This window comes from Haliotis rubra, unplaced genomic scaffold (genome assembly GCF_003918875.1).
Source record: "Haliotis rubra isolate DU_JTF1 unplaced genomic scaffold, ASM391887v1 Scf109, whole genome shotgun sequence".
Classification (NCBI taxonomy): Eukaryota; Metazoa; Mollusca; class Gastropoda; order Lepetellida; family Haliotidae; genus Haliotis; species Haliotis rubra.
In genome coordinates, this window is record NW_025764992.1 from 294,046 (window position 1) to 307,557 (window position 13,512).

Genomic DNA, 13,512 nt, shown 5'->3' on the forward strand with positions numbered 1-13,512 from the left:
CGGGCCAGTTACCCGCCAGTCACAGCCACGGGCCCTTGTGTCGTTGCTTAAAGATTTCCACATACAAATACCATCACGAGTGTCACAAATGCGCTACCCAATTTATATTTACACAGGGTCTGACACTCTTTATAGTCCCGCGAGCATTGTGTCGTTGTTTCTAAAGTATATCGCATCTTAAAATCGACACGCCCTTGTGTGCGGATCACATGTCGGGCATTTGTGTCCGGATGGTTTCAAAAAGGCGCGTCGACTGCTATTTAAGAAATACAGTTCGCTCTACCACCATGTTTAGTGTAATAAAACACACTTTCGCCCTGAACTATTATAGTTAAAGTACGAGGACGCTTGCTTCCGAATGCTTTAACGTTTTAATAGTTCAGGGCGTGCATCGTTTATTACACTATAAAGTGGTGTATTTATAAGATGCCAAATTTAATACTTTCTAAGGATAATTACGATTAATTTAAGGCAGAAAACAAACGACGGTGTCGGTGACCTAAAGTAAGAATCCTCGCACAGGGCTAACTGGCGCGCTGTTCTATTGATGTGTCTGCCCCCCTACGTTAAGACGAACGTTACCAGAAAAACAAATGATAAACAGTTTGATAACGGTTTACGTTCGGATTAAATATCTTCTCTGAATTATTTTAATTTCATCTGTGATTAACGTAAACCATGTGAACGTCGCATTTCTACTACCGACGTATGTTTAGATCAGTACATCCAGACGAAGCTGAGTAGTCTAGCGACATTCCACGATTGCATTGTGGGAATGTAAACATTGCGAACGTTACCGTGTCGCTGAAAACTTGTGAGTCGAATTGAGACATTTAAAACGTCGTAAAACATAAACGTAATGTTTCCACCAGTGATGTTAGGTAAGTGAAGCAACTGCAAACCAAGAAACGGGATGCAACGGTGTAGTTTACTGTAGTAGGCCGTACGAAGCGATGACAACTGACATGCATCGTGAGGTCGCTTACATTGTGACGTAATGTAAAATGGTTCGATTACGAGGGGGCACACTAGAATGGCGCAGTGACGGGGTAACGTCATTCAGTTGTTACGTTATCAAAAAACTATACCTTCATTGTCTGATAATGTTTATTTTTTTCGATTGTTCTAACCGCTAGGCATCTTAGAATGGTCGATATCACTGGTAGGGAACTTGGTTACAGTGAGAGAGGAGTCTTTGTGATTTTTGCGACGGAAACTTTGCGATATGTCACAGAGTCTTAGTGATTTTAACATCTGCAAAGGAAGGGTAAGGTACGATAAATGGCCTGTATACCTACAAAATCAATATTACAAGAGAGTTGAATTCACATTTACTTACATTAGGTTTCCATCAGTAACAGGTAAATATATGTTGTTCAGAAAGCTACTGATGATTATGTAAAAACCATTAATTGTTACGAAATTATTACTTTTTGATAAATAATAGGTATATTGTGACAAATGACCTCATAAACAAGTGTAAAAATAATACAAAGTCTTCCGATTAGGGTTTATCCCCTTTCATCATAAAGCATGTGCTGTTTTATCAGAGAAAACCCCCGAATATATCAATTTCCATGAATTGGTTTAATGTCACAGAAACTTTGTGATTACGAAATTGATGTAACGAAAAATTCCTTCATTGTCATTATCTATGCAACATCTTGACTTGCCCCAATGAATTACAATTGTGAAAGATAACATTATGCGGTGATATGGAAAATTATAACCTAGAATACCAGAGAGTAAAGCTATAATTACCATTTCGTCTTGTCAAAACTCAATTCAGTGCAAAGACTCTGTGTCCGTCGCAAAAATCGCAAAGACTCCACTCTCACTGTAACCATGCAAGTTCCCTACCAGTGGATATGACTTAATAGTAATAAAGATTTGGGAGATATCATGTATTGGGATCTGTTAAATAATAATCCAAGGGCAAGGTAGATAATAATATCAGGTTCCTGTGTATGTTCTGCGATTTTACTATACGGCGTCTGGCATTGTGTAAAGAGAAACAGGATTTCTGACACACGTGAGGTTAAACTGATACAGAACGATGGTCTGTGGTCACTGCATGAAATCATAGCCGACATTCTGAATCAATGGATTGACCTGAGATCACCGCCACATATACAGACATGACCACTTTTGTTCTTATTTAGATAATAAATTCCTTTCTTGACTGACGTGTTCTTGCAGGTAGGCCATTGTGTGTTGTTTTACGTCGCTCTCAGCAATATTCCAGCTATAATCGGAACTGAGTCGAACGAACCAGTGATTGATAAAATGAGAACTGTTCCAAGCTGTCCGGTACAATGTCCCAGTCCCATTAGTGGCTCTATAAAGACAAGTTAATGTTGCTGGGAAATTTTGTCTAATCAGAAGAGCCGACGGGGTCAGATCAATTTTAATGGAGAATAAGGACCTTTGTGAGTTTGGAGAATTAGGCTGTCGGATTGGACAGTGATGAGTGAGTGAGTGAGTGAGTTTAGTTTAGTTTTACGCCGCACTCAGCAATATTCCAGCTATACGGCGGCTGTGTAAATAATCGCGTCTGGACCAGACAATCCAGTGATTAACAGCATGAGCATCGATCTGTGCAATTGGGAACCGATGACATGTGTCAACCAAGTCAGCGAGCCTGACCACCCGATCCCGTTAGTCGCCTCTTACGACAAGCATGGGTTACTGAAGATCAATTCTAACCCGGACCTTCACGGGAGGACAGTTATGAGCATGAGAACCGTAATTCAACCTTTAACGTTGTAAAGCTAGAGTTAAGAGTGAGTGAGTATGGCTCCGCTGCTTTTTAGCAATATTCAAGAAATATCACAGTGTGGACACTGGCGATGGGCTTCACACATTGTACCCATGCATGTGGGGAATCGAACCCGGCTTGTCAGCATGACGACGAGCAGATGCTTTAACCACTAGGCTACCCAACCGGCCCTCTAGGGTTAAGGCCCAATATGTCGCAATACTGACAACTATCAACTCTCATTATTCCATTACGGAAGAGGCCACAGGCCTATAGTACAAAGTATGACAACAATAATGGCATACAATCACAATGTTTGCAAACGTTATTTTCTATGTTCAAAAGCATGGTGGATATACATACCAAGTTTACGAATATAAGTTGTATTATTAGAGTTCATTATCAAATTAAAGTTAAACATGGTAGGATGTGAATAGTAATGTTGTGGTAGATATTTTGTCCTTAAATCAGCATAGTAAGGACATACCAGCAAAAAGTGGAACTCATCTTCAATTACATTTAGTTCCCAAATTTGCACAATCTGTTTTCTCTTGGAATATTATAATATCTGCCCTTCTCGATCATAAGATCATGTGAAGAGCATCTAAATCTGGATAATGAAACGTGGAATTTTCTAAGATTAATATCGTGGAGGTATTGCTCTGTATGGAAAAAAGATTTAAAAGTACTGTAAAAAGTGGATTTGGGCGACTGTATTAAAGATGAATTCCAGGTCTGAATGTACATATCTTTTAATCTTTGCGATAAAGCATTATAAAATGACTTTGGGCAGGTAATCTTTTGTGACAAAAATACATCACTAAAACCACAATGATTTAATAAATTTCTAACATTTGTCAACTATCATGCATATCAGTGTCATAAACTCTGAATGTAACCGATACATATACCGGAAACTCAGACCGACAAAAACAGAAATAATGTCTGTCTATTTCACCCCAAACACACCTGCTACAGGTTACCTTGCAAACAGGAAATACATCCTACCCGGTAGACCTCACTGTCACATTGTCGTCCTCTGAGATCTACCCCGACACACTCGATCGAATATAGTTGAGTTGCAAGTCAGCGTGATCTAACTAATGTACATTGTCATTATATAAACAGCAGTGTAGCCTCAAGCGATGTGATAAACATGCGTTCTACCTGGAGGTAGAATGTTGCTCCAAAAAACGATAGATCTTTATCAAATGAATGGAAGGAGGCTTATATTAAAAGCCGACAAATATAAACAACTCATATAACCAATACGGTCTATCCGGGTACAGTGTCGTCTGTTGTGAATGTAGTAAGAGGTCTTCCAGTTGACACTTGTTTGGGTTCGACGATAACTTGAAACGAGAGCGTTCGAGAAAAGTCTTGCATTGTGAGCAGTACAATAACACCACCCTGTTATAGAGTGCTCGGGCACACCCGATCAGAGACGTGTGACACCTGATAGGGCGGCGGCCATTGCGATTTCAAGGTCGATATACTCGGATTATCCAGCCGATTGAGGCATCTTTGAAGTAGGGTTCTGCGTGAAGATCTGCCGTTGTCTGTGTGTCGTCTATCGGTGTAGAGGGCAGTGTTGTGGAGCACCTCCTGGGATCTATCCCATTGTAAGCTGTCCATGGAACGGTATACCGTCTTCAATGCTTCGAGCCTCTCCCAGTAACAAGGTCGTTGGTGGAGACGTGAGTAGTGAGACTATGTCCTGTGATTACAGGACTATACCCGTATATGTACCTGTACTTCCTGACACTACTAATGTGACCTCCCTTTAACCCTTATCTATGAACTACATGCATGCGAGTACTCGTATTTAGAAATAATCTACGTGAAGTGACTCGACACCTGTATTTTCAAAAGAAAATGGGTTGCATATCCGCCTTGTCGGTCATTCAAACAAAGCAGTTATTCAGGTAGAGGATACAATTACTGCACTGATCCTGCACACATTTATGCATAGTTGTAATCTCCGCCACCGTTCAACGCTGAGTTATCGCCCTTCCCTTTACAGGGTTATAGTGCTCGCACAGAAGGCGTGACTTGTCACTTTAATGACAACTTTAATGCAAAGTCACGGGAAGTGAACCTCCGCCCACCTGTCTCTCTTCCCTGTTTATGTCTCTTTACAGTTTTTACAATTTCCACTCCCTTCCAAAAGAATGATATGTACATGCAAGGGCGGTCCGGGACTTTGGAACATAAATAATGAAATCCAAAGCTAAGGGGAAAATGCTCCTCAGAGAAGTGCTCCCCACCCCCACCCCTCCCCTCTCTCTCCCCTCTCTATCTCGACCCGCCCATGATATGTGCGCCTCCTCATTGTACAGGTGTTTAAGTTTATCAAATGTTACTAAATCGGACACAATATATTTTTGAAAATGTTACTTCTGTGGATTCGTACATTTTCGCAGATGCATGTTGGAGAAATCATTAGAATTAACAAACCTCGAATAAGAGAGTTTATTTTACTATCGGAATTATCAGATTCAGGTCAATTATCATTCATGTTATTGTTGATTTTCCCCAAGATGTTGTATAATGATCTACAGGTCAGTGCAATCCTGCCCGAGACAACTACAACAACAATAGAAGCCTATGAGGTCATCAAAAGATTGAACCATTTAGTAGCTGAGCGGTAATATCCTTTGCCTGACAATCAGATGATTAAACCACGTGTTCGAATCACGAACATGAAATCTTTGAGATTCTCACTAACAACAGAAATAGAATGTAAAGGATATCAACAGGATATCAACATGGGGGACTTGTATGAATAGAGCACTAGGAACGTAGGCCTACACATACCGAGATAAAACTACTGAGTTTGAAATTAGAGGTAGTTTAACGGATATATCTCTAAATTGAATATTTCAAACCCAACACGTTAGCGTGAGATTTTGTATTAAATGTATAGCTATTATACATTCCAGTTTCAAAACAGAGTAGGTTTATATCCAATATATCATGACAATGGATAATGACCAATATTACAGTTGGAATTCTCCATTTATATGGTTACGCGTCAAAACGTGATGTCACTCACACTCCAATTTCAATTGGTATCGCCCGTAATGGCAGGAGACACATCAATAGAACAGCGCGCCAGTTAGCCCTGTGCGAGGATTCTTACTTTAGGTCACCGACACCGTCGTTTGTTTTCTGCCTTAAATTACTCGTAAGTATCCTTAGAAAGCATTAAATTTGGCATCTTAGAAAAGAACTACAGTTCGCTCTACCACCATGTATAGTGTAATAAAGCACACTTTCGCCCTGAACTATTATAACGTTAAAGCACTCGGACGCAAGCGTCCTCGTACTTTAACTATAATAGTTCAGGGTGAAAGTGTGTTTTATTACACTATACATGGTGGTAGAGCGAACTGTATTTCTTAATTAAACAACGGCAACGTTCGCAATGTTTACATTCCCACAATGCATCCATGGAATGTCACGTAACTAGTCAGCTCCAGTTGGATGTACTGATCTAAACTTACGTTGGTAGTAAAAATGCGACGTTCTTATTGCCCCATATGGTTTATGTTTATCACAGATGTAATTAAAATAATTAGGTCACCGACACCGTCGTTTTTCTGTTTGATTTCTGCCTTAGATTTATCGTCGGTAAGTTTTAAATTTAGCATCTTAGAATAGAAATACAGTTCGCTCTACCACCATGTATAGTGTAATAAAGCACACTTTCGCCCTGAACTATTATAACGATAAAGCAAAGCGTCCTCGTACTTCAACTATAACAGTTCAGGGCGAAAGTATGCTTTATTACACTATACATGTGGGTAGACCGAACTGTATTTCTTAAATAACGTTTTGTTCATCTGCTGCACTAATCACGCAGGAATAACTAATCGTTTAAAGAGATATCGATTACACCCCAAAAGCTTGGTTTATATTTTGAAATTCCTCCATAGACCCTTTGCCACCCAAATAATGGTAGCGACCTCGTGACCTATTTCCGGAAGCACCGTGACGTTGCAAATAGAAAATTGACAGTTTTCTCAAGGTAAACTTGGTCGTTATCTGCAAACCTGGACTCAGTTTGTCGACTTCCCAGGATAACTGAAATTTCATTTGTCGACTTCCCGGGCGGACACCGTCGTTATCTGGTTGGTATGGCTGATATCTGGTAATTGGCACCTTGTAAAATCCAATTGTAGAGACACTGTTGATCTGATAAGGATAATTTTGTGCATAGGTAGATTTAACGCCCCACTACGCCAGCGTGCAACAGAAGGGTCTGACCTCCGATCCCGTCAGTCGCCTATTATGACAAGCATGGGTTGCTGAAGACCACATTCTGACTCCGGATTTTCAGGGGTCTAGTAGACTTGACGTACTGGTATTGTTAATCACCATAATCATTATTTCTATCATGTGTTTCAGTGAATTATGTGAATGATGGGGAAACGACGCTGTTGGATATCAGCAACACGTGTTTTAGGTTGGTATCATATTTTTGCTCTACTTTTGAATGGAACAATAAAATGTCTGTCTCAAACTTGATATGGAATACCATACTTAGTATTGGTCCACTTAGTGCTAACATCAGGGTGCATCGGTAGGACAGGTGTCTTGGCCATCGGGATGGTCTGGTTAGTCTGGAACATTCGAGTCCAACGGTTAGCAGGGTGTCTGTAAAATCAGTGCCTGGAACATCGGTGTGCGGTGCTGAACATGGTATATGGAATATCAGTATGTCAGTGGAACATCTGGATGTCTGGAAGTTCCGCGTGCAGTGCTGAGCAGGGTATACAGAACACCGGGGTGTCTGGAACATGAGAGTGCAGTGCTGTATCGGGTGTCTGGAATATTAGGGTTTCAAAGTGCAGTATTTAGCAGAGTGTCTGGAATATCAGGGTGTCTCGAACATCAGAGTGCCGTGCTTAGCAGGGTTTCAGGAATGTCGAAGAGGCATGCTACGGTTATTGACATCAATGGTGGAGCTGTTACGGTTATTAACATCATTGGTGGAACTGTTACGGTTATTGACATCAATGGTGGAACTGTTACGGTTATTGACATCAATGGTGGAGCTGTTACGGTTATTAACATCATTGGTGGAACTGTTACGGTTATTGACATCAATGGTGGAGCTGTTACGGTTATTAACATCATTGGTGGAACTGTTACAGTTATTGACATCAATGGTGGAACTGTTACGGTTATTGACATCAATGGTGGAACTGTTACGGTTATTGACATCAATGGTGGAACTGTTACGGTTATTGACATCAATGGTGGAACTGTTACGGTTATTGACATCAATGGTGGAGCTGGTACGGTTATTGACATCAATGGTGGAGCTCTTACGGTTATTGACATCAATGGTGGAGCTGTTACGGTTATTGACATCATTGGTTTATTGACATCATTGGTGGAACTGTTACGGTTATTGACATCAATGGTGGAGCTGTTACGGTTATTGACATCAATAGTGGAGCTGTTACGGTTATTGACATCAATGGTGGAACTGTTACGGTTATTGACATCAATGGTGGAGCTGTTACGGTTATTGACATCATTGGTTTATTGACATCATTGGTGGAACTGTTACGGTTATTGACATCAATGGTGGAGCTGTTACGGTTATTGACATCAATGGTGGAACTGTTACGGTTATTGACATCATTGGTTTATTGACATCATTGGTGGAACTGTTACGGTTATTGACATCAATGGTGGAGCTGTTACGGTTATTGACATCAATAGTGGAGCTGTTACGGTTATTGACATCAATGGTGGAACTGTTACGGTTATTGACATCAATGGTGGAACTGTTACGGTTATTGACATCAATGGTGGAACTGTTACGGTTATTGACATCAATGGTAGGCCTGCTACGGTTATTGACATCAATGGTGGGACTCCTGGTCCTATTATTACTCACTGACCTCAACAGTATCAACTGTATCAAGCGACGCTGTTTCTGTTGCAGGTAGGAGGTCGTTGTTGCTGCCGATGTTTCTGCTGCTCGTGGTGACGTTATTGTACTTCGCCACAATGCTGCAAACGTCAGGCACCCAAACGTTTCGGGGGAACCTACCCGAGCACACGCGTCAGCCCACCGGTAAGCATTTTGTGAACAGAGAATGGTTGATATTTTCTATCTCTCAACTTAATTTAACTCGGCAGAAATGCTCACTATTTTTTGCTGATTACTTTTATACATTATCAGGGCACTGGTGGTCAGTCGTCTAAGGCATCAGTAGCATCTATGTGTTGCCCCTTTACAGCATGGACCACAATTAGGTTTGGGTATTGCCAAAATTTTCGTATTGCGATATATTGCGGTATGTATTGGCGTATTGCAATATGTATGGCAATATATTGTGAAAGTGCAACACATGGGCTAACTCGTTTGACATTATTATTCTTTGGGGTTGAAGAACGTCATGGGAGACATGGCGGGGACGTCATCAAACAGCTAGACTTGGTGAATGTCAACCACAACGTTGCTGACAGACTTGTAGGTTTATACAAGGAGAAGATGAAAGGTGAGTCACACCGGGGAGTAATCTCCTATTGTATCCGATTGTTGCGGTGATGTTGCAGGCAAAGATTGCGTTTGTGTCGTGGATATCGGTGTTGCTGGAGCTTTTTCGTATCTGTTACAGTTCTGACGTCGCAGGGTCCAAATTTCTTCCCTTCCACAAAGGAAACCTGCGCCGAAGAGAGTAGCATATGTAAGTCAAAAGCGGCAACTCCTGACAATAAATGTGTCGATCGAAGTCGTATCAGACTCAGTGGCAATAACGTTATTAAGAAGTACGGGGTTTTTGATAGACCAGCTAAAGTACCAAGTGAATTTTTAAGGCACATTATTCATAATCACTCTGGGGAACCACTTAAACTGGCAGCCCCTACTGTTTCTTAACACCGTACTCAGCAATATTCCAGCTATATGGGGGCGGTCAGTAAATAACGCCGATATGTGACAACCAAGTCAGCGAGCCTGACCACTCGATCCCGTTGGACACCTCAAGCATGCGTTGACCAATTCTAACCCGGATTTAAACGGGTCTGAATCTGAATACACAATGCCACGTAGAAAATGGTCAATTGTAACATGTTATATTTGGGATTACACTTTCTCAGTAAAGTACAGATTCTAGTTGTCTGAATCTATTGAACGACTTAGATATCGTATTTGGTAGAATGATACAAATCAATTAAACCCCGCTTACATTGTTATCATGCAGGGAATGGAAGCCGGGTTCATGCTTGCCAAACGAACGGGGTACAACAAGGCTTAACAGCAACAAAAAAACAAAAAACAAACACACACACACACACACCCACCCCACCTGATCCACCCACTCCCATTCCCACCCCCGATCCACCCCACCCCAGTGTATAATCTAAGAGCTTGTCAAGCACTCGATGTACATTCATGATGTTTTTACATTATGAATTAATACAATATTTTGGTACATAAATGTTTTCAGTTCGACCTTGTCTGGATGACACGTGTTCCGATGACTTCCTTCACCCACCGGAAGATAATTTGCGTGATCTGCTCCGTCGCCAATACGTCTTTCCTGTAAAATACATGCATGTGCTGCGAAATCTGACTGACCAGTCAGTGGACGCGACCAGCGTGACCTTCCTGACGGCTGTGTCCGCTAGCAACTATCTGGAGGTTCAGCCGCTCATCAAGAACCTTGTGGAGGAGGTGTTCCCGAGTCAGCTGGACTTCCGGTTCTATGTGTATGACCTTGGCCTCAACGACAAACAGCGATATTCCGTGAGTGATTCCTTAAATCTTGCTCAGTCTGTTTGTTGTATAGAACTCACACTAATATTCCATATGACAACGGTCTGTAAATAAGTGAGTTGTACCAGATATTGACAATGGATCAGACAATGACAATATTTGACGTCATGCGCAATAACTGACATCATCTACGTAACTGAGCCGGACCACACGATCCCGTTTTATGCCTCTTACAGCAAGCAACATTGCTGAGGGGCGGTGGGGTATCCCAGTGGTGAAAGCGTTCGCCTGTCACGCCGGTACAATGTGTGCAGCTCATTTCTGGTGCCCCCCGCCGTGATATTGCTGGAATATTGCTAAAACCAACTCACTCAACGTTGCTGAACACAAATGATTACCCGGATCGTCACGGGTATCAAGTTATGTAGAAGAGTGGACATAACATAAACTCTGAGTGTATGGGTGAGTGTGTATGTTTTAATCACCATAATAGCGTGAGTACCAAAACTAGGCTTCACACACTGTACACTTGTGGGAATTGGAACCTGGATGGGTGGACAACTACCACTGGACAGAGCGAACACTTGGGCAATTTATATATCCAACCTATCCTTAAACTGATGCTGCAGTTATGTCGTTGAATACATGACACGTTTTATGGCTAACAACTTAGTTGTTCGACCAACTTCAAAATGCCTTTCGAGAACTTAGTTGTGTTGTTGTCTGGAATGGAGCCATTTTGAAACCCGACTTACTGAGGTTATTGATCAGTAAAAGTTCGCGAAAGGTGGTTCCGACGTGACCTGTACTGTAACGGAATGTCCTACTTGAGGATGCTATTTTTCAAACCTTTGACGTGTTATGGAGACTGGAAGCATAGTCAATGGACTAGTATTCCTACAGTCCATACTATCATTGTCAGATGATGATCTTAACAGCATCAGTATCACCATAGCTATATCTAGAGATGCATGTGTATGTGTGGGTGTCTATATATACTTACATGCACATATCGAGGTCTTTGCAGCGAATGAGAAGGGAACTGCAGAAACGTAGGCATCAACCATACAACGTTAGACTAGACAAAGTGATTAAAGTTTGAAAATATACTGTTTCTCGGAGGGCTCCAGATAAGGGCCGTATCGGCGTATGTACGGATAAAATATATGCACGATACGGTAGGAAATAATTTAGAAAATGTAGCAGATACGCACCACAGCAATGGTGTACGGTCTTAGAATCATTTACAGACTGAATTTTTATTGTTTTATTGTTTTTCCTACCTGTTTACACAACAGTAGCAATGTTGTGGTGCATATATGAAATGAAACAGAAGCTTACTGGTACTCCATTAAATTCCATTCTGTACTCTTTAAGTTTTTCCAGTACTCCTATATTGAAAAAATAAGGAGTACGTACTCCTGATGTTGAAAAATTATCTGGAGCCCTGCAGTTTCTTGTTGCTATTGAAACTTGTGGACATCCTATCATGCAGCTGTCCATTGCTTACCTCAGTTCCAGAACCATTGCCCCCAATGCCAGCTGAGGAGCTTCCCCTTCTCTCAACTCCCGCCAGTCTTCTCAAACCTCAAGTCCTACGCCTGGAAGCCCGCTATCTTGCAGGTAGGTGTGGTAATTATAAAGATGGGCGTGGCCATCAGTCAGGTGGGTGTGGTCGGGATAGACTTCGTGCCTCCATTCAACGGTAGGTGCCGCTGTCATAAAGGTAGATGAGTGAGTGAGAATGGTTTTACGCCGCTTTTAGCAATATTCCAGCAAATAACACGGCGGGGGACAGCAGAAATCGGCCTCACGCATTGTACCCATGTGGGGAATCGAACCCGGGTCTTCGGCGTGACGAGCGAACGCTTTACCCACTGGGCTACCCGACCGCCCTGTCATAAAGGTAGGACTGGTCACCATAGATTATATGTACATGTATCCCTGCCTTGATATGGATGGGTGTGGTCATTAGACAAAAATACTTTCCGTAAGTTGGTAATGTCATAAAACGCGTGTGTGTATTGACCATTGTGGTGGATGTGATCATCATAACATATTAAGTATGTCTTAATATTAAGTGAAGTGACGATAGACATTTCTTTTAAGATACGGGAAGATAAAGCGAAAAGGACTGCACATGGATATGTACGAAACATCACAATTACGATATAACATAGACGTTATCTTTGTCTAGTTCATCCTATATTTGTTTGATGCAGAGGCACAGAAATAGATAAAACATTTGCAAATGAATCCTTAACTGGGAAAAATAAAACACAGCTGGTTTTACCAGAGGGACGAACAAGCTTATCCTTTTCCCGAACACCTGGTGTCATCACTGATGTGCAGTAATCCATTCATATACAGTTAATGGCTATTTTGACTTGGAATCTGTTTCGTCAGATAATCAACAATCAATGTACATAAATGTTTGTAGTTGTACGGATATGACTGTATCACAACAACTGTCTCCTTCCTTCTTAAAGGCTCATCTCCCTGTGTCAGACTTCGTCATCTGGGCCGATCCTTCTGTCCGCTTCACAACTTCAAACCTCACGTCAGTTCTCGAGGAAGTACGAGAGCGGGGCATGATGGTCTCCATGTCATCCACCTCAACAGCCATCCACACAGATCCCCGGATGTATACCTACTTTGGAGTGACGCCTTGTCTCATGTCCCGTTTCCGGGAGGTGGAGGGAGGCTTCTCATTATGGCACAACAGTTTCTACACCCAACACGCCATCCTGTATCCCTGGCTTGTCTGCGCCTTCTCCCCCCAATTGTATGTGCCCGTATGGTACGACCCAACCGCTCTCTAGTGTGTATGACTGTAGGATGAAGATCAGGACATACGGCACGTGTCATCGATTTGACCAATCAGCAATGAGTACCATTCTTTCAAAACTTTACGGGGACAATGTGGGGTACTTTATTGTGAGGAAAGGGCGAATACACAAGTTTAACCTGCATGAGAAATTTCAATATTTGCCGGAATAAAATGTGAAGTGAT

The 13,512-nt window shown here is 41.8% G+C and overlaps 1 protein-coding gene across 2 annotated transcripts; it reads left to right on the plus strand.

Annotated features, from left to right (window-relative positions):
• The first annotated feature begins 4,174 nt into the window (after nucleotides 1–4,174).
• Nucleotides 4,175–13,512, plus strand: LOC124282454. 2 transcript variants are annotated; one of them, XM_046718446.1, is made up of 8 exons: nucleotides 4,175–4,455; nucleotides 7,169–7,226; nucleotides 8,721–8,852; nucleotides 9,172–9,279; nucleotides 9,400–9,468; nucleotides 10,231–10,529; nucleotides 12,015–12,122; nucleotides 12,989–13,512. In XM_046718446.1, exons 2-8 carry the CDS (start codon nucleotides 7,181–7,183, stop codon nucleotides 13,319–13,321), a joined length of 1,095 nt encoding a protein of 364 aa, XP_046574402.1. In that variant the 5' UTR covers nucleotides 4,175–4,455; nucleotides 7,169–7,180; the 3' UTR covers nucleotides 13,322–13,512. The 2 variants fall into 2 exon arrangements, with proteins under 2 accessions (XP_046574402.1, XP_046574411.1); XM_046718455.1 differs by lacking the exon at nucleotides 4,175–4,455 and adding an exon at nucleotides 6,815–6,891.